The following is a 25285-nucleotide window of genomic DNA, read 5'->3' as shown; positions in this document are numbered from 1 at the left end:
GCTTATTTGAGGCAGTATCTATTGTATATTTAATTATTCCATATAATGATTGTAAATTTATTCTGCAACAAATTACGGTCCAACAGATGGTATGTTTAAAAGTTTTCATAATTTGAAATTCAGAGCAATCTCTTTGTAAGAGTTCATTTAATTACTGCCTGTAAAAGCTATAGTTTGTAAAAAATAGGGTTTAATTATTTTTGCTGATTATAATCTTTATATCTTTTTTTTTTGTTACAGAGTTCTTGTTCTAGATAAGGGTCAAATAGTAGAATTTGCATCGCCAAACGAGCTATTACAGCAAAGGAATTCAGTATTTTACAGCATGGCAAAAGATGCTGGACTTGTTTGACATACAGAGATTAAAATGTGATTATGATTAATTAATACTTGTGTATAAATTAATAAAACCAAAAAAAAGTAAAAACTAAAAAAAAAAATTAAAAAAAAATATTTTTGATTATATATATATTTTGATTAAGAAATAGACTTTTTTTGTTAAAAAATTATCACATTTAAATCATACCTAATTTATTTCAATCATAACATTTATTGAATTGGATTGATCATTGTAAATTTATTTTGATGTTAGATTAATTACATAATAGCCTTATAACTCATATTAAATAGGAATACTATAGTAGAAGGGCAGTTTAAATTTCTGGTAATTCTGATCATATAAAAGTAATCGTTTCAATGCTCAAAAAGTAGTTTTATATTTAACTGTACAGGATCTGTTATTTAAAAAATATTGAAATACTACAGAATACTTTTTTTTTTATTAATGTTGTGTCTCAGTCGAGATATTTTTCTAGACAGTAATAAAATATTTACTTTTTATTAGTAATATTATTTATTAATTAATAAAAACAATTAATTATTTTATTATTATTAGTAATTACTTTTTAGTGATACAGTGTTTACTTTTTATTTTTTTCTGATTTAGAAGCACCTAATTTAAATTAAAATTGAGATTAGCGCTCAAATTTTAGATATAAATTAATTTTTTATCTGACCATTTTATAACTATGTTTCTTCGTAGCCAAACATTCATCTTTTGTGACAGTATTCTGTATTTATTTCACCATAATAAACTTCATCTCTGCCTATGTAAGCCCTGCACCTAATAATACAAAACCTATAGTTATAAAAAAAAAAAAAAAATATTTTTTTATGTTTTATATATATATATATATATGTTTATGATAATTAACAAAACATTTGAGATAGCACACAGATTTTTGTTTATTCATTAACAAAAACAGAAAAAACAAAAATCTAGTTTAAAAAATAAATAACTTTACTTAAATTACTTTTCATTTTGATATTTAGATCTGTAAAAAACTGGTATTTTAATAAATTTGTTATGTGTTATTTGAGGTAATATCAAAATCACTTCTAAGAAATCATCTTCGTTTTGTTATCAAGGTTGTAAATTTTTTTTGTGAAATCTGGCTATATTTATTTATATGTTAAAATGCTTTATTCCAGAACATTTGATTTTTCCATTCCACAGTCATTTGCTTCTTGTTTTTAATTGTTGCATTTTTAAAAGACTAAAGAGTAAAACGTTATGTTTCACTCCAGGAACCGACTGTCTATTCAATTTTTTTCTGTAATTATTTCACTTTAATTAACTTTAGAAAAAACAAACATCCCTGACCACTTTGAGGGATGACCACTTATAGCACATAGAAAATACTGTTCTTTTTCATTGCTTCTTACACTAATAATAATTTTTTTCATTTCTGTATAAAGTTTTGTTTAGTGTCATTTCAAAACTGCCATTTGTCAGCATATCCTTCTTCTATTAATGTAAATGGATATTAGTTTTCTTTTTTGGAAAAACTGTTTATTAAAATTATGCAATTCTTATATTTTTACGTACAAATCATTGGAAGTTGTTTTTATATTGATTTTGTAGCGTAAAGCATATTATCTACTTTATTTTGCCTGGAATTTCTGTATTACAATATTATTCATGAACTCCAAAACATCTGATCGACATAATGCACAGTCTCTTTTCCATAAAATTTAATTTTAGTTTTCTTCATTTGGTCTAAATTCTCAATACTCTCAGCTCAAGTTAATAGTCATTTAAAATAAAATTTACTTTTTTTTCTTGTCCCTTTAAACCTCGCTGCTCACTGCACAATTACATGTTGAAGCACCAAAATTTCAATATTAAATACAATAAGCTTCAGTAGTGTTACTCATAATGTTCTGAGTAACACTATCATAAAGCAGTTTTGATAACTGCTTTAATATTTCCATTATATAGGGTGACTAAATCACAGTTTGGTCATTATTATTTTCTTTGTAGTTCTCATGTTATGATTTTTGTAAAATCAGATTGTATCATATTTATAACTTTTTTTTTTATTTCCTCCCTAACTTCATCTGTTTTATTTTAATGTTATAAAAAAAATTAGGTGATCATTCTGAAATCTTAGAAGAGAATTTTTCCCATAGTCTTGTAACAAGTTTAACGGTATTCATTCTTTATATTCTGATATATATTTTGATTAAATCTCAAAATATTTATTAAACCATACAGGCTGTTTAATTTTCTTCATGTATTGTATTAACTGACACAATTTCACAATAATTGAATATAAAAGAAAAGGGATTTTTTTTTTGACCTGAGATCAAAATCACTTTACAGCTTGTCCCTCCTCTCTTAGTATTCTTCTGATAGCTTCTTGCTTGTATGGAATGTAAATAAGTAAATTGTGTCCTGATAAAGTAAGTGTATCGTTTGCTTTATATAGCTTGTGATAAATTAAGTATTTCACATTGATTATTAAAAGAAAAAAAGACTAAACGGTTAATGTGTAGATTTTGTTCATTAAATGTGAACAAGTATCTCAATTGCTTGCTAAGCGAGTGATATATTTTGTGTTAGTGACACAATTTTAATCGTCATACTTTTAAAAAAATTATTGAAATAAAAATTAAATAAATAAAAAAATATTAATGAAATATTTGGGTACACCATTAAAAATAATAAGTTTGATAAGTGTTTTTTTATAATAATTTAAAGTCAATAGATACCAAAAAATTGCATTAACTTTAATAATTTATATTAGAATGTAAATAATTTCAAAAATTACATTAAAAAGTGGATCTTGTGGGACATACTTACCAAATTTTGGGGCTTGAAACCATTAGAAAATTCTGGGCAGATAGAAAATATTCTACCTCTGAAATTACATCTGCCAAGAATTTTTTTTCCTACAACTATTCTTTAACAGGGTATTAATGTTAATTATTTGTAAATGTTAAAACAATAGTTTAATATTCCAAATAGTTTCATAAGGATGGTAAAGGAAAATTAATAATATTATTACCAAGTTCTGATTTGTTAGTTTTAATAAACCCAAAATATGGTGAGCTCATCTCAGCTTCAATGATATTTGAATATATAAGAAAGCTCCAGTTTGCTGCATAGTAATAATTTTGTCCAACTCAACCAAAAAAAAAAATCATGTAAAATAATTTATTTGCAAGACTATGCCTATTCAGAAGATTTAGAATTCCTATTTTTTGGTATGTTTAATGCATAAAAAAATGAGGAATTTATTGAAAGTAATAAAAATAAACAATTAATAAATAATATGAGTATTATGTTAATTAAGGTAGTATTCTAAAAAGAAAAACTATTAATTTTTAAATCATAAGAGTGAAAGAGTATGATGGGCATTAGCTGATAACGTCACTAGGTAATTGTGTTCAGTGTCATTTATTTCAAATATATAATTACAATATCTGTAAAATTAAGAAATTTTCAATTCTGTAACTTTAAAATAATTATCTGTAGGAATAAATTATTTTTAAAAATTTGTTTTATTAACAATTAATTTAATTGTTTACATGTATTTCAGTTAAATGGAAACTGCCCCCAATGTACTTCTCTCATCCAAATGAAATACAGTAAATTGTTAATATTAGTAGTAGTATTAATTTTTAAACTAATAAATTCAGGCTTCTTTTAAAGATATTTTTCTCAAATAATTAATGTAAAAAACAAATTTATTTGATTTAAGACAGTACAGGTCCTTAAAATTCCTTCAGAATTTAAACTTTTTATTAAAGTTATATCTTAGAAAATTATATAAAAATTCTAGTAATAATAATGTAATGTGTAGAAGAAAAAATAATATTTTATTTCATATATGATTAATTATATTTAATATTTTATGATATTTAGCATTACCAGTTCATGTAATGTATATGATAGTTACTTTACACGGCATTATGATTTTGTCTGTGTAAAAGAGGAGGTTAGTGGGCGTATTATAAAGTACGTTTAATTATCATGTAATATTATTTACTAAGGAATCTTATTATTTACATCAAATTGTTTTTTTATACAATTTATGAAAAATCTTAAAATTTCAATGTTAATATACAGTATTTTGAAAGTGTTAGTTATATAAACGAGGTACAATAAACATAAAATCAAAATAAATATTAGTACTAAGAAAAAGTTTCTTACATTATCAATTTTCATACTACAATTTTAAAACCAAACTATTGAAATCTGTAAAATTAGTAATAAAATCAGATTTTTTTTCAAAATTTTTATATGTTTAAAGGAAAGTTATAAGTTATGCCAACCACATAAATTTAAGAAACGTTCTACATTGTCAAATTTTTACTATAAATTCTATCTTATCAGTTGCTTGGATAAGATTGCATGAGATAATAGATTTTCCTCATTAATATGTAATAAATTAAACGTTTTTTTTCACTTAGTCTTATTTTAATATACTCCAATAGTGTTTTAACTACATTAAGCATGCTGTGTGTTGTTGATACATATTCTCCAGTCTCGTTCTTACACTTATAAGATTTATTCACAACTCTCTTTTCCCCAAACTATCCTAAAAACTGTTTATTCATATATAATAAACTTACTTATCTATAACACTGCTTTTCAAAAGACTCAGGTAGAACATTTAATTAATTACTTTGGCTTTATTATATTTAATATTATTTTGTATGTATGTTATTTATTTCTAAGTATATCAACAGTTGATAGATTTTAACAACTATAATATTGTTTAATAATCTACAAACATAATCCATATTTATTGGTTTTGTTCGCATTTAGAAGCTTAAGAAAGTGTAAAATAATATTAAAATTAGTTTCTGTAGAATATTAAATCAAAAGTTCTATTTCATTACCTATTCAGGCTGCAAAGAACTGGCACTGACTTAACTATCACTGGCAAGTTGAATACATTTTTATGAATTACTGTTGATGTTATAATGATTTATTCAGTCAGTGATTAGATCAATCACACCATAAAAATATTTTACACCTTTAAGCTTAAAAATATTGTGAAGACAACCATATTATTATAGTTTTTGTTAAATTAATTTTAATAGGAAAATTCAATCTGAAAAACAAAAATGTAATAACATGCGAGATGCTTTTCTTTCAAACTCGTCCATTAAAAGAGTTATACCAAAGTTTGAAACCAATGACACATGGTCATTCAAGACATGTTCATATTCAGTAGCACTGTATTTTGAAAATGAACTGTTAGTAGTTGCATTAAAAATCTGATAAATTTTCTTCGCAGTAAAAAAAAATAACCTTTTTCAAACATTTATTTTATGATCACTAAAAATATCAAGTCAATTTAGAATAAAATAACAGTTAATTCGTGGATTAAACTTTATATGACTGAAATTTTGTAAATTTTATCACTTGTGTGTCATTGTTTCATGGTATAATTCATCAAATAACAATACAACTGGATTCTTTATTATTAAATTTTTCACAAGTGCCTTTTTCTTTATTTGATATATTTTGATTTGATGTTTGCATGTAAATGTTTAAAAATAAAATGAGCAATTTTATTACATCTAGCTAGTGTAAAAATTGTTTTCTAAATATGTGTAGTAATTGTAATACCATTAGCAAACTAAAATACTGCCTTTGTATATGTTATTATAAAATATGTTTTTTTTAAATTGGAATTTTTCTTTTTTTTGCACCTACTGTCTTAATAATTTTATTCTAATAGCTCCATTATTTGCTTTGTGTGGCCATTACATCATCAGCATTCTTGTTTAACAAGTATGTCTGGAAATTCTAAAAAATCTAAACATACTGTAAAATATCCTTTATTGCAATCTGCAATCAGGCTGTACCACACAGTGAAATTTTTCCATTTCCTGAGCCACCTCTGAATATATGTTTTGAAAGCAGCAATGAATAAGTACTGAAGAAGATGACAATGATTTTGATTTTGAATTATCTTCCAATAAGCCACATCTTACACCACAAGGTGAATTAAATGACTTGGTTTGGGATTTAAATTTATCAAAAAATCAAACTGAACTGTTAGGATCATGACTGCAAGGTTGGAATTTGCTTTAAAAAAATACAAAAATTTCAAGCTTTCAAAGCCAACAAAAAAAACTTTCTCAGTAGTTTATTGATGAAAACAATTTAGTTTATTGCACAAATATTGTTGAGCCTATGTTGCACTTCGGGCAAGTTCATAATCCTGAGGACTGGCACCTTTTCAGTGCCATGAATTTTAAAAATACCAATTAAAAAAATAATCCCAGAATTTTCTACGTACTGTTTAATGTTCATAAGTTATGTGCACAACCCACCGGGTTGGTCTAGTGGTTTACACGTCTTCCCAAATCAGCTGATTTGGAAGTCGAAAGTTACAGCGTTCAAGTCCTAGTAAAGCCAGTTATTTTTACACAGATTTGAATACTAGATCGTGGATACCGGTGTTCTTTGGTGGTTGGGTTTCAATTAACTACACATCTCAGGAATGGTCGAATTGAGAATGTACAAGACTACACTTCATTTACACTCATACATATCATCCTCTGAAGAATTATCTAAACGGTGGTTACCGGCGGCTAAACAGGGAAAAGAAAGAAGAAGTTATATGCACAAATAAGTTTCATTATCACCTACTGAATTATGAATTATTTTATTATTTCACGAGTTTGAAATTATTAATGTGTTCTAATCGGTTGAAAAACAACTGAAGTATGGCTGAATATTTCGTGCTTAACAAAATTATCAAAATGGATAATTTTTGCGATCAATTTTAATAGTTTCAGCCATATTAGCTGTTTATCAATCGACCTGAACAAATAAGTTGTCATTTTGATCGCAATAAAAGTTTTAATAAAACATAATTAGATAAAACTAATATTAAAGGAGATCATGATTTTTTTGCTTATTTTGGTGTTCTGAATTAGTCTTAAGATTTACATCGATCTCACTTACCGGTAGATTTTCTATACGCATAATGTATAACATAGTGATTCACGAAGAATATAACTGTCTTTCAGGACATGTTCTACCTGATGAAAATGAAGAAAATTTTCACGTATACACAAGTTCAGAAACGTTTCATTAACGAGGGTCTGCTGGCGAAATATTTCACCCTAATATTTGCACCTTCGGTAAAATTAGACCAGACTCTAATTCTTGGGACCAAAATAAATTATTCAAACAATATTAGATAAAATTAATTTTTTAAACTGGTTTTTAAAATACAGGAGCTTAAAATGCTAAGCGTTGAAAAATGAAAATTATAAAATTAAATTTTTTTCAAAAATGGTGAGTGATAGAAATATTCTGAGTTCATATACGATTTCAGCATCAAAAAACAGATTAAAATCATGTATTGCATGTTAGGAAACAAAAATTAAGTTTATCAGTGTTATTAATACAACATATTTATTAATAGTTTTATTTATTGTTTTTTTTTTTCTTATGCTGAGGCCTATAGCTTGTTTATTCTTTAAAAATTTTAGAGTTTTTATAGCGTCTTTTATATATCAGTAAAAAAGCTTCACAGCTTTTAAAAATTTGATAGTGTGGTTTATTGCTAACTGGTCATTCACAAGGTCTTCCATAATGTTACCTTTCAGCCCATGTCTGGATTTGAGGTCGGTATTTAGACTGGTCCTCGATGATGTGCTTCACTGTGAGTGAGCTCCAACATGAGCAGGTAGGCTGATTTCGAAGTCGAGAGTTCTACGGTTCAAATCCTATTAAAGGCAGTTACTTTTATACGTATTTGAATACTAGATCATGGATACCGGTATTGTTTGGTGGTTGAGTTTCAATTAACCAAACGTCTCAGGAATAGTCGACCTGAGACTGTATAATACGACACTTCATTTACATTCATACATATCATCCTCCGAAGTAATATCTTACAGTGGGATAAAGTTAGTTTCGTATGCCTAATTCTTAGTCTGGTGATGTTAACTTGCTGACGTTGACTACGCTCACCAAGATAGGCTATTTGTCTACAAGATAGGCTTGTTTGAGTATAGTTTTGTTGGCAAGTTAGTCCAAGTCTGCTACAACCCCTGCCTGGGTTCCCCAGTCAGCCATCTTCTATGGATTTAACTCGGCCGGGGCTCCGATTCAAAGAACAATCCCTGCCAAGGGCGGTAATAATCACTCTCACTGAGCGGCGCAAAGCTCCGGCAGAGCTAAGCTCTCCACAACCGGGAAGAGGTTTGAGCCCTCGGCGTCGGCAAAATCAGATCACAGACATGCCCCACCACCGCTGAAAACAGCTAAACCGAGAAGCACACCGCAGCTAGCTCGGAACCGCCTACTACGTACTCCACAGAGGAGTCCCTGAGCAGAACCTATGCCTCGTTGGCCGACGTAAATGAATGTACGAAAGTACCGTGTCGTTGCCCGCACCGGACGTGTCCGTAAGCGTTATTGCACAAACGCGGGGTTGGGTTTTATCCGGGGCATTATTATTATTATTACCTGAGATTGAAAGTACGAAGCAGGTTGAGGTGATCTACTTTGATTTTAGTAAAGCGTTTGATTCAGTGCCGCTTAACGTCCTTCTCTGTAAAATTAAACACTATGGAGTTACGGGTAATAACTTGTTAAAATGGCTGCAATACTATTTACGAGATAGAACTTAAAGTATTTGGTTTTTTCTCCAATCAATATAGGCCAACTTCTTCTGGGAGACTTCAAGGTTCCAACTTGCTTTCATTGTTGTTTATATTGCTTATCAATGATATTGGTAAGAGCATAACGTAAGGTCCAAATTTCTAGCGTTTGCCGATGATATCAAGCTATGGGTAAAAGTGAATTGCATTGATTATTTTATACTCTAGTGGGGCATTAATGTAGTATAGAAATTGGAGTCAGGGCGTTCCCTGACTCCAATTTCTTGCAACTTCATCCCGTTGGATGAAGTTAAATCTTGAAAAGACGGTTGCCATGACTTTTATAAAAAAACTGTGATTGTGAAATACAGCTATAAAATATATGAAAAGGTGATTTGTCGTCTAGATAATGTTTTGATCTAGGCATTACCTTCGATTCGCAGTTTTATTTCTCAAATTAAATTTCAACTGAATGATGAACAACTGTTCCGTTCGATACCATATAACTCAATTTTCTCTCTAGTAAGTACAGAATTAAATATGTTAGTTATAAAATGGAAATAAAAAATTAAGCAGCCACGTATAATACATATATTTTATAAGAATACAAAAAAAATTATACATTGTTATTTATCATTTAGATTTACAGTGTACCAATGGACATAATACTTGCAATAGAATATTATAAAACAAATTTTTTGAAATCAGTACTGAGTATGAACGATCTGACCTAAAATGCCGGTGTGGGACAAGGTCGGGTTCAGCGGGTCAGGTTAACCGTTACCGAGATGAACTGTTTTGAAATTTTGCAAGTTAGGGTAGGTTAGGTTAGGTCAGGCCCCACATTTGACACCTTCACCCCCGACCATGATCCTGCCCACACCGGCATTTGGGCCAGAACCATTCTTTTTACACTACTGAAATCTGTTTCTGTACTTTTTTTTTAATTATTTTTTTACAAATTTTTTTGTCAGCTTTCTCTTTCTTTTTCTCTTGACTGGTGTCTGAGGTTATATTCATAGTTTTTAAGCTTTATCTTTCTCATCTTCTTCTTTCAATGGTTCTAATTCTGTACCATCCTCTTTTGATCGTTTCAGTCCTGCTACAATTTCTTGTGATGTTTCCTTTGATCCTCTCTGTCCTGCAACAATTTCCTGTGATGCTTCCCTTGATCCTCTCTGTCCTGCAATAATCTCTTTTAATGCTTCCCTTGATCCTCTCTCTCCCGTAACAATTTCCTGTGATGCTTCCCTTGATCCTCTCTGTCCTGCAACAATTTCTTTTGATGCTTCCCTTGAACCTCTCTGTCCTGCAACAATTTCTTTTGACGCTTCCCTTGATCCTCTCTGTCCTGCTACAATTTCTTTTGACGCTTCCCTTGATCCTCTCTGTCCTGCAACAAATTCTTTTGATGCTTCCTTTGATCCTCTCTGTCCTGCAACAATTTCCTGTGATGCTTCCCTTGATCCTCTCTGTCCTGCAACAATTTCCTGTGATGCTTCCCTTGATCCTCTCTCTCCCGTAACAATTTCTTTTGATGCTTCCCTTGATCCTCTCTGACCTGCAACAATCTCTTTTGATGCTTCCCTTGATCCCCTCTGTCCGGGAACAATTTCTTGTGATGCTTCCCTTGACCCTCTCTTTCCATTAACAATTTCTTTTGATGATTCTTTTGATCCTCTCTGTTGTGTAGCAAGTTCTTGTGAACCAGATCTCTCAGTGGGCAATTCTGCTGACTCATCATAAATAGTTTCTGGTGGTTCAATCTCAACATCTTCTGTTGGAATTTCCTCTGCCAAAATTGTTTGCTCTTCAGGAGATTCATCTTCTAGTTTGGTTGGGCCATAGTGCATTTCAAAAAATTTGCCACAAGATGGACGGAGTTTACCCTGTTCACCTTCAGCTGAGGCACATCCTAATCGTCTTTCAATAGCTGAAATTTCAATCTGTGGAATTTTTGGTACCTTATCTGTAACAATGGAAATTAATTTTAATTTTGGTTTATTCATTTTATTTAGCTTTTATTTTTTATAGAAATTGTATTGAATACTACTTTGATTTCAGTTCTGAAATTCCAACCGATTTTTTAGTACTATTTAAAAAATGTATACTATTAAAAATATATTCTTAAATGATAATTCTTTTTTATAATTACATTTTTTTTTCAACTTACATTATAGTGCAGAATTTATACTTAATGGAAATTGATACCTAGTTATTACAATAATAAATGCTTTCTATAACATAATTACATAATTATTCATTATATCTTTTCATAAATACCTCATAAATTTTTACTTAATTGAAAATACAAAATGAATAGAAACAACTAAAAAAAATATTACATTAATCAATTTGAGTTAATTGTTAAAAATGATTCAATTTTATATTATATGGAAATTGTTCTTTAAAAAAAGATTTTGGAGACAATAATGCAATCCCTTTTTCAGTGGCACTACTGTTAATGGTGCTTTTTAAAAAAGTGTTAGGAAATTATACAAATAATTAAATATATAATTAGTAGTAAAGAAATTTAAAAATACTTAATGACTACATTATGGTTTAATTGATTTCATAATAAAGAGGATACATAATCCTTTTTATCATGGATGCCATTTACAAAAATGTAACCAGCAATTTCAACGAAGAAGGAACATTAACTTCTAAAGCCTCTTTCAATAGCAATTTCTGAACTTTGAAGTCAAGTTTAATTTTTAACACATTTCATTTTTTTTTACTTAATATTTCATGACCCAGAAGACCCCCCCCCCCCCAAAAAAAATGTAGAGGGTACATAATCCCACTTAATATTAAGTTCAGTAAATGCATGTGTAGTTATCTTAATTTTTAAACAAATATTTTGCACCAAAATTCCCCTCTCCAAAAATAAAAAAAAGTATCTTTTTACTTATTGCATATGTTTTAACAGTTTTTTTTTTGCAAATGGCACAAAAAATAAAATCTTAGGTTACATTTTATTGGTTTTATATTTTTCACTAGATTTATTTAGTTTCTTCCATTATCATAAAAAAATTTCAAAATATTTTCTTGGGAGTTGATTCTGGAGGTGGGGAGCAGAAGAAAATCAAAAACATTTAAATATATGATACATTTATAATAAAACCTTATCATAAATTCCTCCTTTCCAAAAAAAAGAAATTTTCGATAAATTTTTTCATATATCATTATTTTTCCACTAAATAAAAATAACCAATGCCAGGAAAGTATTATAACTATTGGTGATAGCTTTTTGTTTTTCAACAAAAAGACAAGAATAATCAAAATCATTTTAATAATTAAGTGTAAATGCAAATTTATATAAGCTATAAACAAAACTTTTCGTTGGGAGTAATTTTTATCGTAGAAAAAAAATATATTTGTATCTTAGAAAAGAAATAATAATGCATGAAGTATTTAGGAAATTAAGTTGGGAGGGGAAAGGCATTACAGTGGATGGAGTATCTGGCATAATCATCTGGATTTTGCTGATGATGTGTTCATTGCTAAAGGTCTGGAAGAATTGAAGGAAATGAGTAACAATTTAGTATGAGTTTGTTTGGCTGTTGGACTCAGTACAAGTAAATCCTTCAAAGGCTAAATTTACTTTTCTGAATTGTCTACCAGAACATTTATTGTTAAATGGCATCTAAATGTAAGAGCCAATAAAGTGATTTCTGTTGGACACAAAATGAATACTGATGGACAGTCCTTGGAAACAGAAGAAGCTGTATATTAGGCTGGAAAAGCTGCTTAGCATCAAACAGTTCATGAAACCATAAGCCACTAAAAAATTAAAGTTATATAGGAGATATTGGTTCTGTTGGTTTTGGAGGGTGTGAGACATGAGTTCTGGATAGAATGACAATACAAAAGCTGAGGACAATACTCAGAAGTATGATAAGATACATAGTAGCAATAATGAGAAGAGATAGGAAAAGAAACGTTTGGGTTAGGAGCCAAATGGAATTTATTATCCATATGATAATAAATATGGGATGATACATTAATATCATCTCAAGGAAATGGAAGAGGAAGTTATTTAATGATCTCCTCTTCCTTTTAAATGAGGCCATTCATTTAATCAGGAGGAGTGATAGATGAGATAGAGTATTATATATTGGTTATAAAAAGAATGAAAAAGAAGCAGAGAACACTTTTTAACTTACTAGGTTGGGGAAATGAAATTAAATTAAAACCCTTACATCCTCCTCATAAATTATATCTCATATAAATGAAATGTGCCACTTGTTTTCCAGCACCTCATCCCACAAAATAATTTTTGTTCTGACTAACTCCATCTTACTGATGATGTATGACTTGCTTTCTAATTCCTGAATGATCACCTGATCATCATCATATAATAGTACTGTAAATTCATATAATTTCCATTTCCTAAATCAATACCTACTGCCTCGTGCAATTTTCATTGCCAAATCTAAAAATCTAAAAATGTAGGGGGGATAAACTACATTTCTACTGCACTCCCTGATTCCATTTTATTCACTTCTTTCATTGTGGTTTTCAGTTCAAACTTTTAGAGTTAACAAACTCTAGACAGCATTATTATTAATTAACAAAAATCTGCTTCTGAGAATAAAAATAAATGAGTTTTTAGATGAAAAATTTCAAGTGAATTCTCTATTCAGTATTTTTAATCTTCAAAAGGGCTTTTGATAAGGTTTCCAAGTCAAAATTAAGCAGATAAATGAGAAAGAGAGAATATCCACATCAACTGGTTATTTATCTACTTCATGCTGCCTGTTATTTATCTGGCCAGCTATCTGCTAAATGCTATTTAATGTTATATTATTTATTTTATGATGTTGAGGTAAAAACTTTTATTTATAGTTTTTCTAAAGATATGCGTTTTATTATTTTGTATTATTGTTTACTCCACATTAATTAGTATTGTGTGTAAAATAGTACTAAAATCTAAATATTTTAACTCATGTTTTAAGTAAATAATAACAGCAAAATTATTAGCTTAATATTCAAAATACCATTCACACTTTATTTATGTCAACTTTTTAAAAATAAATTGTAATAGTTCTTAAATAAATTGGTATTGTATGAATCCCAATCTTGATGTTGATAATGCTCAATATAATATTTGTTTTCCTCATGATCATGTTTGTAAAGCCATGCTTTTCAATCTGTGTTACTCTCAGGAGGTTTAACAAATAATTAAGTCCATGAAAAATAATAATTTTATGAGTTTTATGGAGTCAGTACAGTATATGTCTAATAAAGAAACAATTGACAAGTACTGACTTACATTTTTAATATAAGAATAGAATTTAGGAAAGTTTCTAGAGAAGTTAGAAGTGGCTGTAGTTGTGACTATTTATAAGGTTCACAATAATTTAGAAGTTGGAAATTATAAACTGCAAACCTTATTAATGGTTTTCTCTAAAATGTTAAGATAAATGAGAAGATAAATTACATTCCTCAAACTTTTAAAATGAATTACCAAATTTGGTAAAAAAACAGTTTGGTTTTGTGGAATGGAAAACATAGAAGAAAAGGCTGTTAAATTTTATAAGTAAAATACTTAACTCTAAAAAATTATGGTTAATGGGCTGAATACAATCTGTTCCATGTTCCTTGACATCTATAAGGGTTTTAATGCAATCAATAATGGAGTTTTGTTAAGGAAGGTTTTACCTGTTAAAATACTGTAATCTGTTGAAAGGTATTTGTAGCAGCAATTGGTTTGAGTCATAGTGGGAGAACCAAAACCAAAGAGTATGGGTTAATAAAGCATATAGTAACTTAAGGGCTGTTAAGCGTGTCATTCCACTAAGATCATTGCTTGGATCGACTTTGTGCCTCATTTATGTAAATAATTTGTGCCTGGGTAATTTTAGAGGTAGTGTAAAGGAGTTGCAGACGACAGCTCTTTCCTGTACATCTACCACATTATCTAAAATTAGAAATGATATTAAAAAATAAATCTAAGAGGATTGATTACTGGTTTGGAAAAACAGATATTTCCCCTAATATGGTATAAAGTTCCTGTACAATTTATCAATTGCAGGATACAATACCATTTTTTTTTTTACAGTATTAGGTATCATAGATTGAAATTAATTTTTTCTTGTGACCCTATGCTGCAGATGAATTTGGAGGAAAAGATAAAGTAATAAAGCTAAAAAAAGAGCGAGTTTGAGTATAATGAAATTCTGTTATCTGAAGTCATTCAACTCTATAACAATATTGATGTTGCTGTATTTGTCATTGGTTCAGACATAATTATTGTATGGCCTATCATTCTGAGGTGGAACTTGTTACTGTCATTAAGAAACTAGCTATAAGACAAACATGTAATTTGATTAACTCTTGTTCAGAAGGGGCATCATGAATTGTTTCTGTTTAAATATTTTGCCTCAGTTATTTTAATAAGGTGTATTATTGTTCATACATATTAACAAGGTATCAACATTTTTTTATTTTAGGAATAGTCGCAAGTGCAAACATTGTAGTTTTGTGAATGAGAATTTGAGTAATGCTGGTTTTCTTGTACTCCTTTGGCCTAAATTGGAAGTTTTCAAAAAGTTATTCTGATATTTGCTCCTAAAATGTACAGTTCTTTTACCTATTAATATTAATAATCCGTTCTTGGCTATTCACAACTGATAATATCAAAAAATTATTTTAATTAAGTGTACATATAAAATATTTTTGTTTTCTTTTGAAGACTGCTTAAAAATATTTATTTTTACATGTATCATCTTGTTTTATTGATAATGTTCTACTGACTACTTTTGTTGTTATAGGGGGTACCTAATTTCACACTTTAACTGTAAATTTTATGTATCATTTATTTGTGTGAAATAAATCATTATTATTGTAATATTTGTCATTTAAAACTATAATTATTTTATTAATTTCTTGCATTCAGTTAATTATCATCTAAAACACAATCTAAAAAGATCTAAATTTATTATTTATGTGTAGCAGAGTAGTAAATCCAGTTGTTAACTACGGTATATATACTTACCCAATACTTTCTTGAAATCTACAGGAGATCCTTGTGGCATAGGACGGTGATCATCCTCCATTAATATAACTGCAGAAACAACAAGACTAACACCAGCCATTATGGTAGACACAACGAGTTCAACTAAAATTTCTGACATTATACATAGCAAAGTCATCAAGTAAGGACTACCTAAAAGCCATGCTATTCCATATACTGGCAATAAAATTACCTATGACACACAAAAGATCTATTTGTAATTTATCAGAATACTAACTTTATTCATTTGATTATTGTATTCAGCATATTTAGAGGAATATAATTATTACTTATTTAAATTATATTATGTATTCAAAACAAGATAAAATTATAAACAATTATTCTAAATATATTAATTAAAATAAGTACATATTATACTGAAATAAGTATATATTTATACGTTATCAGGCAAATTAACACAAACTCACTTATTTAACAAAAATAATGTTAATTACACAAATTTTTATAATTTTACAATTTGCAGATGTCTACCAGATGTTATGTTTTCTTTTGTTCTTATCCAATTATTTCATTAATTGTAATGGATTCGACAAGTCATTATACATAATTTCTTCATCACATTCATGTTACTCATTCAATGAGGCCAGTTATTGAAAATTTTTGATTGGGTTATCAAAGGATTTGATTGGTTACTGAATATATGAATGTTTTACTCTTAAACATTTCTTCCACTTTTTCTAGCAGTTTGACTATGTACTAAATCTTGCTGAATATTTTCCCTATCTATTATGGTTTTTGCATTTAACATCACACAAACTACCAAGTTCTAATTTCTCTTAAAATGTTACATTTGCCCTAACAATGGTTTAAAAATTCTGCCTCCATGTACTTTGAATTCTCAAAATTTTTCAGTTAATTTATAGTCCCATTTTATTCAATATAAATACATTTAACCAGTTAAACCAAAGCTGAAGGGACACAATATATGGGTTAGAAATTAAGTTTAAAAATCAATCCAATTCTTTGACTAAATTTTTTACTTACACTGCGCACATTACAGTGCTAAATAAAATTCATTGCCTGATAAAAACATAATATTTTTCTTTAATTTAATGCTGTTTGATTTGTCTCTTTGCAATTCATAATTTGAGTAAAATTAATACATTTTTCTCTAAATTTGAACATTTTTTGAAGTCACAAATAAGCACTACCTTTACCCAACCTGTACCCTCTCCATTGAATGAAGGTTTTACTATCATTGCAATGATTAATATTATATATATATATATATATATATATATATATTATATATGTAGTAAATCATATATATGTAGTAAAATCAACTGCTTCCTACAAACAAAAACAAGCAGGATCTCCACTTAGACAAACATTATTATTTGCCATGTTGTAATTCAAAATCAATTACTACATAAACACAAAGAGCACAACACTCATTACTTTTAGAACACATAGATTGAGCAAGATTAACAACAAATAACAAAAAATTTACTACATTTAAATTAATTTACATACTACTACAGTATGTTGATAGTTTCTTGTATAAGTAAAGATATTTGTTAGTGTAGAAATAATTGATTTTATAGAAAAATGCAAGCATACAGTTATGGGATAAATATGGCTTATTAATTTTGCCAATAATCTATATTAAGACATATTTCATAAAGCTGATCTTGTGAGAATTTATAAACATAAAATTAGAAACCTTGCTTTATGAATAATAAACTAATTTATAACTTCTTACCTGTGTAATACCATTTAGAATATTTGGTAATCCTGGCATAATGATGGGATTATTACTTTTAGATTTACCTTCAATCTGAAAAACACATCATATTATTTTTATTTAAATATTCATAATTTAAAATTAAATTTTCTCTTTTTCATTCACTCTTTTCATCTCTCTTTCTTCCTCTCTGATGATCTTGTTCTATGCCTTATTTTTCTCTAGATTCTGATTTGTGCAAGTAAGATATATTTACGGAATATGGATGGACTTGAAATAAATTTTTAATAATTAAGAGTGGCTGAAGAATGAAAGAGTAGAGGCACACAATCATTTTTTCATTCATTGTTGGTATTAATTCTAATTTATAAAAGATATAATTGTACTTTGTAGCTGAAATGCTACACCTGAGAGATGGAATATATTAAGTAAACAAAGAGTAACATACAATGCACTAATTAATCATTACTACTTAAGACTACATAAGAATGTTTTAAACTGAAAAATCATGTTCTAATACTTTTTATAATCATACTAAATATAGCATTAAAAGTTACTGTACTAGTAATTTTTATCGCTTTTCATTTTTCCTCTTATTAACAACATTACACTTGTTTTTTTCAAAAAATAAACTAATAAAAATGATAAAAATAAAGATCTATAGGGGAGTCATCAGTCAGTTTGTTGCTTTGGTGTTATTCTCAATTCCTAACTGTCATATACTAATCTTTTAACCTCATCACATTTAGTATGTCCTTAGTTATCTGTTTTTTATGGCATACACCAATCTTTATCGTCATAAAAAATATAACAAAAATTTCATAAAAAATATATATATATTTTGGGGTTGGGAAAAAGTTTTTTTGTATTCTCTCAGTAGATGGTCTTAGGATTGCATAATTCTAACGTTAATCAAATCTGTCAATACTTGGGTGCTTCTGAAAGGTAGCATCAGTTAGAACTTAGTATTTTTAGAGAAGTTATGATTATATTAAGTTTACTTAAAATTTATTGTGTCTTGAAAATGAGTATAAATAAAAAAGAAATTTAATACATTTTGAAATTTTATTACAAAAATAGGAGAAATGTAACTGAGGATGTTAAAAAAATTTGTGATGTCTAATGGACATGATGTGGCATTTTACGTGTGGCACAAAGTTGGTTCAAGCATTTTCAATCAAATTGTCATATCAATCATGCACCTCCTTCTAGTTAGCCAGTGACAAAAAAAGTTGATATCGAAAAAATTGAGCAGACCAGTAAATTAGCAATTGTGAGATATCACAAAAATAATGAATGATAAATGGACTTTTAGCTTTTCTTGAAAAGCATACTGTATTAACAAAATTTCAGCATGGTTTTAGGAAAAAATTATGTACTGACAGCAATTTCCCGGTGTTCTGAAAATATTTTAAATTATGTAAATTACAAAAAAAAATCATTTTCAAATTTTTGTGTTTACAGTAAATCATTCAATTTAGTTCTACATTTTTTTACTGATGAAAAAACTTTGTATAGTTGAAATTTCATCTTTTGGTAAGAAAACATGTAAAATTCTGGTCCTCACACTTTAAGATGAATGCCAAGTGCCTCAAAGAAGTGTTCTCAGTTCTTTGCATTTTTATTGTTTATTAATGATCTGTCAAAATCTTCAGCCATTCATTGTAACCCTTTTCACAGACTATACAATTGTATTTACATCTAAAGATAATTATTTAAAAGGAATTGAAATTGTACAACAGCAGCTCATCAAATTATTCAATGGATGGATTGTAACCATCTAACTTTAAATATGGATAAAACTATATTTAAAGTGTCCATATTTAAGTGTCATTGTGCTTCTTAAGTAAATGTAACATTGCTGATCGTGTAATTAGAGTTCGCATTAGTGGTAACGGTAGTATTTCTGTTGTCCAAAAGCAAAATTTCTGGGGGTTTTATTTAATGACAAGTTCTCTTGGGATCATCAAATTGATTATATTTATAGAAAAATCAAACCCTACTGTTTTGTTCTGAAGCACCTTAATAAAATCTAAGCTTACCTTCATTATTAAATATTTATTATGCCTACTAATATTCTCATATAAAGTTTAATATAATCTTTTGGGCTCCCTCAGAAATCTTTTGGACTCAGAAAGGGTTTTTAAGATATAAAAATGAGCTGTAAGATCATTGTCTGGGACTCATAAGTGAGAATTGTGTAGACCTATTTTAAGAAAATAAATATGTTAACGTATCCATGTTTTAATATTTATGAATATGCATCTTTACTAAAAAGAATACTCACTTATTCTTAAAAAATAATATCCACCTTTAACCGACCAGATAACGCAACTATTTTTGAACAATTCAACACAATAATTTAGCTTACACGAAGAGGCCTTTTTATGATAACGTTACCATTTTTTAAAATTATTAAACCATTAGAAAAATATTCCCCCCAATTTATTTAACATAATGGAAAAAAAAATTCAAAATTTTCAGTAACAAAATTGAGTTCCATTTGCCCACCTTGTTTGATAATTACTTCATATAATACTTTTAATAATAACTACAAATTGAAAAACAAAGTGTCAGAAACTATAAAAATTCCAAACTTTTTTTAAAATTCTTAAGGTCCTTCGAGGTCCCCCTTTTTTTAAATGGTTGCCATATAGTCAACATAAGGAAAATTTTGGGGTACATAAATTAAAATCTAATAATGTGTTAAACAAAGATGGTACACCAATATATAATACGAAAGGTAAAGTCGATAGATGGGTGGAATATATTGAAGAGTTATACGGAGGAAATGAATTAGAAAATGGTGTTATAGAGGAAGAAGAGGAAGTTGAGGAGGATGAAATGGGAGAAACAATACTGAGATCTGAATTTAAGAGAGCATTAAAAGATTTAAATGGCAGAAAAGCTCCTGGAATAGACGGAATACCTGTAGAATTACTGCGCAGTGCAGGTGAGGAAGCGATTGATAGATTATACAAACTGGTGTGTAATATTTATGAAAAAGGGGAATTTCCGTCAGACTTCAAAAAAAGTGTTATAGTTATGATACCAAAGAAAGCAGGGGCAGATAAATGTGAAGAATACAGAACAATTAGTTTAACTAGTCATGCATCAAAAATCTTAACTAGAATTTTATACAGAAGAATTGAGAGGAGAGTGGAAGAAGTGTTAGGAGAAGACCAATTTGGTTTCAGGAAAAGTATAGGGACAAGGGAAGCAATTTTAGGCCTCAGATTAATAGTAGAAGGAAGATTAAAGAAAAACAAACCGACATACTTGGCGTTTATAGACCTAGAAAAGGCATTCGATAACGTAGACTGGAATAAAATGTTCAGCATTTTAAAAAAATTAGGGTTCAAATACAGATATAGAAGAACAATTGCTAACATGTACAGGAACCAAACAGCAACAGTAACAATTGAAGAACATAAGAAAGAAGCCGTAATAAGAAAGGGAGTCCGACAAGGATATTCCCTATCTCCGTTACTTTTTAATCTTTACATGGAACTAGCAGTTAATGGTGTTAAAGAACAATTTAGATTCGGAGTAACAGTACAAGGTGAAAAGATAAAGATGCTACGATTTGCTGATGATATAGTAATTCTAGCCGAGAGTAAAAAGGATTTAGAAGAAACAATGAACGGCATAGATGAAGTCCTACGCAAGAACTATCGCATGAAAATAAACAAGAACAAAACAAAAGTAATGAAATGTAGTAGAAATAACAATGATGGACCACTGAATGTGAAAATAGGAGGAGAAAAGATTATGGAGGTAGAAGAATTTTGTTATTTGGGAAGTAAAATTACTAAAGATGGACGAAGCAGGAGCGATATAAAATGCCGAATAGCACAAGCTAAACGAACCTTCAGTAAGAAATATAATTTGTTTACATCAAAAATTAATTTAAATCTCAGGAAAAGATTTTTGAAAGTGTATGTTTGGAGTGTCGCTTTATATGGAAGTGAAACTTGGACAATCGGAGTATCTGAGAAGAAAAGATTAGAAGCTTTTGAAATGTGGTGCTATAGGAGAATGTTAAAAATCAGATGGGTGGATAAAGTGACAAATGAAGAGGTATTGCGGCAAATAGATGAAGAAAGAAGCATTTGGAAGAATATAGTTAAAAGAAGAGACAGACTTATAGGCCACATACTAAGGCATCCTGGAATAGTCGCTTTAATATTGGAAGGACAGGTAGAAGGGAAAAATTGTGTAGGCAGGCCACGTTTGGAGTATGTAAAACAAATTGTTGGGGATGTAGGATGTAGAGGGTATACTGAAATGAAACGACTAGCACTAGATAGGGAATCTTGGAGAGCTGCATCAAACCAGTCAAATGACTGAAGACAAAAAAAAAAAAAAATAGTCAACATTACATCACATACAGTTGAATTTTCAATTTTTTAAATTAAAATTAAAAAATACGATATATTTTTAGTACAGATCCGGTCACGCCCTTTTTTTTGGACTGAAAAGTTTATTTATTAGATTAATTATTTAAAGTCAACCCGATAAGTTGCAATATTATTCAATAAGCTACAAAATAATAGTTCATTAAAAAGACTTTACCGTGATGTGCTCTTGTCCGATAGGTTCGAAAATTACACTAAAGCCGGATTAATATTTCTGCTAAATTTCAACTTTTTTCGAAAAAGGATTCTCGAAATATTAGAAAAATTATTTAGAAATAATATATGTTACAGAAAATGTTTTTATATCTCTACACCAAAAAATCCGATTGACTAAAAAGCTTTGGATTTTTACAATAAAATAATAACAATATTTTCATCGTACAGAACCTTAGTTTTTTACAACATCTATAAAAAAGTAAAAACATAAAAATGGCGAAAATTACTTTTCACCCTTTTTTAATTTTGTCCAAAGTTAATTGCCATCAATGCCCCATATAGCGAAATTTTCGAGAACTTATGTTGAAACAGTCCGGAAATATTAATCAAAATACTGACCAACATACAAGCCTATATCTTAGGAAATTTCTGTAACTTTTGTATTTTTTTAATAAAGGGAGTTTTGAAACGTCGACATCTACAAAGAACCTGATATCCAAAATTTTGGCCCTTTTAAAGGGATACTTTCCCTTTAAATATGCTGCTGCAGCAACAATAGAGCTGTAGTCAGAAAAATAAAATTAAAAGCTGTGAAAAAATCTATAAAATTTTAACAGTTGCGGCAGTTCCTATTTTACCCATGGAATACCATACCCATTCCTGGATCTAGCCTATATAATGTATTATTACTATCTACAGATTAGAACAAACTATCTACGAGTATTTATTTTTCTTTATTTAGTCTTGCTTTCTTAGTAAGAAATGAGATAGATATACTAAAAGCATGTAAAGTAAAAAAAACTAATATTTATATAAAAAATAATTTTAAGCTACACAATTAAATTTTAAGATTATATTTTATTTCATTTTATATAAATTTACCTTTTTTAAAGCATATGATAACAATAATTTTTATTAATTTTTTAAAACTTTTTAATTTTAAAAAAATGGATAATTTTCATCACAAGTAATCCTCTTGCCACTTATCACTCCATAATAGTAGTTTTTTAATAAATGAAATTAATTATTCGTTTCTATAGTTACAGAAATGCAACAAGCTCAAAGTAGAATGCGTAATAATTACTTATTATTATTATTAAAATCACGGACTTGTGTGAGTCCGCAGGCGTGGGCGCCAGTTGGCGGGGCCACTCTCTGTCGTCCTCCGGCACGCAACCAGAGCGCTTCGGGAGGACGGCTGCTTACACCTCACTCTCTCTCTGGGTTCGAATATCCTCAAATTACTCTCTCATTCTACACACACATGCCAATAAATACATAAACTTCAACACACAATGACAATCATAAAAAAGTAAATAATAATATATATTACAAGTAACAAACAATCGATAAGAATAACAAGGTTTATAAGTAACACTGCAATGTCACGCGTATTCAATTCGCTTTGTAATAGTGTGCGGTAACCATCTCGTGCTTCTTGTGACCTTCTGGGTCCTGTAAATGGACGCGCAGGACACCAGATATTCTTAATGAGTTTTCCTAATCCAGAGCCATTGAGCACTATGTTGTATATCTTCTATTCTCAATTTACCTATTATTTTCTGCTGGTCTACTTGATGGTCTTTAGGGATCGTTCTAAGGGTCCCAACGATTATCGGCACTATCTGGATCTTCATGCTGCACACCCTGCTAACCTCGACCTTTAGATCTCGGCTCTTCAGTTTCTTCTCCGCATTATTTTGCGTAATATTCACGTCGTTTGATACTGAGGCATCTATTAGCAGCGCTGTACTTCCAACGTGATCTTTGAGTATAATGTCAGGCCTGTTCGCATATATCTGACGGTCGGTGTGGACTGACATATCGTATGAAATCGTGTATCTACTGTTTGACACGCGCTGCAGTTTATGCTGATACCATGTTTCCGTGTTTAGCGGAATCCTCAGCTCTCTACAAACGGTCCAGTGGACGAAGTCACAAATTCTATTTTGCCTTTGATCGCTTCTCGGTCTCTGGCCCCGTACTGTAAACTTGTAATTTGCATCCGGTAGCGATTTTCTGCAAGGGCAGTATTCTACGTACACATCGTCGGGGCTGTACAACGATCGGTGGCAGTCAGTCAACCTGTGTTGCTGCAAGGTGTTTAAGTGTTTCACGGAACAGTGGCGTAGTGTGTTGTAGGAGGGCCACCGTCGGCTAAATAAGGACGTTTTCTTTATGTGTCTGTCGGTGCCCCCAATTCGTAGTTTGTGAGGCCAATAAACTTTCTGGAATCTCTGGCAGGTGGTTCGCGAAGCGATTTCGCTCCGACCTTGCCGGTGGTCTGACTTCTAGTTTTGGAGCTTTGGTGGTTTGACTTCTGGAGCTTCTAGTTTTTGACGTTTCAAGCGGGGTTACGTGAGAACAGGTGTAGTGCGGATCATAAAGCCACACTTACTCCTAAATAATCTTTTTTGTAAAAAAAATTATTACTAATTTTAATTTACGCTAAATAAAATAAAATCTCAAAACATCGTTCTTTCATCACTGATTTTAATTTCGAAATAAGAAAAAATTGCAAGTAGTCTGAAGAGCAGGGAGGCTGAGGGAGGACAGCATCTGATTTTTGGCACAAAACTGACGAATTGACAAAGCTGAGTGTGCGGGCGCATCGTCACAGTTAAAGAATCATAAGTTGTCTCTTTTTGCGGAATTTTTCACGTAACCGTTGTAAAGCGCCTTGATAGTACGCACGGTTCACTGTTTCACGTTGAGGCAAGATTTCCAAATGCACAATTCCATTAAAATCGAAAAAAACAAAGAGTATCACTTTGACATTGAATCGATACTGACGTGCTTTCGTGGAGCGTGGAGATCCTTTGTCAATCAACTGTGAATATTGAACTTTTGTCTCAATGTCGTACCCGTAAACCTAACTTTCGTCTACCGTTATGATCCTTTGCATGAATGTATCACCGTCATTGGCTTGTTCAAGAAGTTGCCGACAAACGTCCACTCGATTGTTTCTGTTACTTTCTGCTGTTCGGTCATCAAACGAGAAACTAACTTTGCTAAAACTCGATGCATGTTCAATTTTTCAGTCAAAATGTCATGGCACGATCCGAT

The 25285-nt window shown here is 29.7% G+C and overlaps 2 protein-coding genes across 5 annotated transcripts in view; one reads left to right on the top strand and one right to left on the bottom strand.

Annotated features, from left to right (window-relative positions):
- The window catches only part of MRP (Multidrug-Resistance like Protein 1), a 174908-nt gene extending 168923 nt beyond the window's left edge, over positions 1 to 5985 (top strand). For 3 of the 4 annotated variants that reach the window (XM_075368697.1, XM_075368694.1, XM_075368696.1), the window contains exon 29: positions 241 to 5985. In XM_075368697.1, coding sequence (XP_075224812.1) covers positions 241 to 352 — 112 coding nt within the window. In that variant the 3' untranslated portion in view covers positions 353 to 5985. The remainder of the gene's footprint in view (positions 1 to 240) is intronic. The other variant, XM_075368695.1, reaches the window with a different exon arrangement.
- A 3572-nt stretch (positions 5986 to 9557) lies between these two features.
- Positions 9558 to 25285, bottom strand: part of LOC142327009 (uncharacterized) — a 46103-nt gene continuing 30375 nt past the window's right edge. Inside the window, exons 2-4 of the mRNA XM_075369759.1 lie at positions 17664 to 17738; positions 15923 to 16133; positions 9558 to 10891 (exon numbers count right to left, since the gene is read on the bottom strand). Coding sequence (XP_075225874.1) covers positions 9948 to 10891; positions 15923 to 16133; positions 17664 to 17738 — 1230 coding nt within the window. The 3' untranslated portion in view covers positions 9558 to 9947. The remainder of the gene's footprint in view (positions 10892 to 15922; positions 16134 to 17663; positions 17739 to 25285) is intronic.

The sequence above is a fragment of the Lycorma delicatula genome, chromosome 6 (assembly GCF_047948215.1).
Source record: "Lycorma delicatula isolate Av1 chromosome 6, ASM4794821v1, whole genome shotgun sequence".
Classification (NCBI taxonomy): Eukaryota; Metazoa; Arthropoda; class Insecta; order Hemiptera; family Fulgoridae; genus Lycorma; species Lycorma delicatula.
This window is presented reverse-complemented; position numbering and strand designations above follow the sequence as displayed.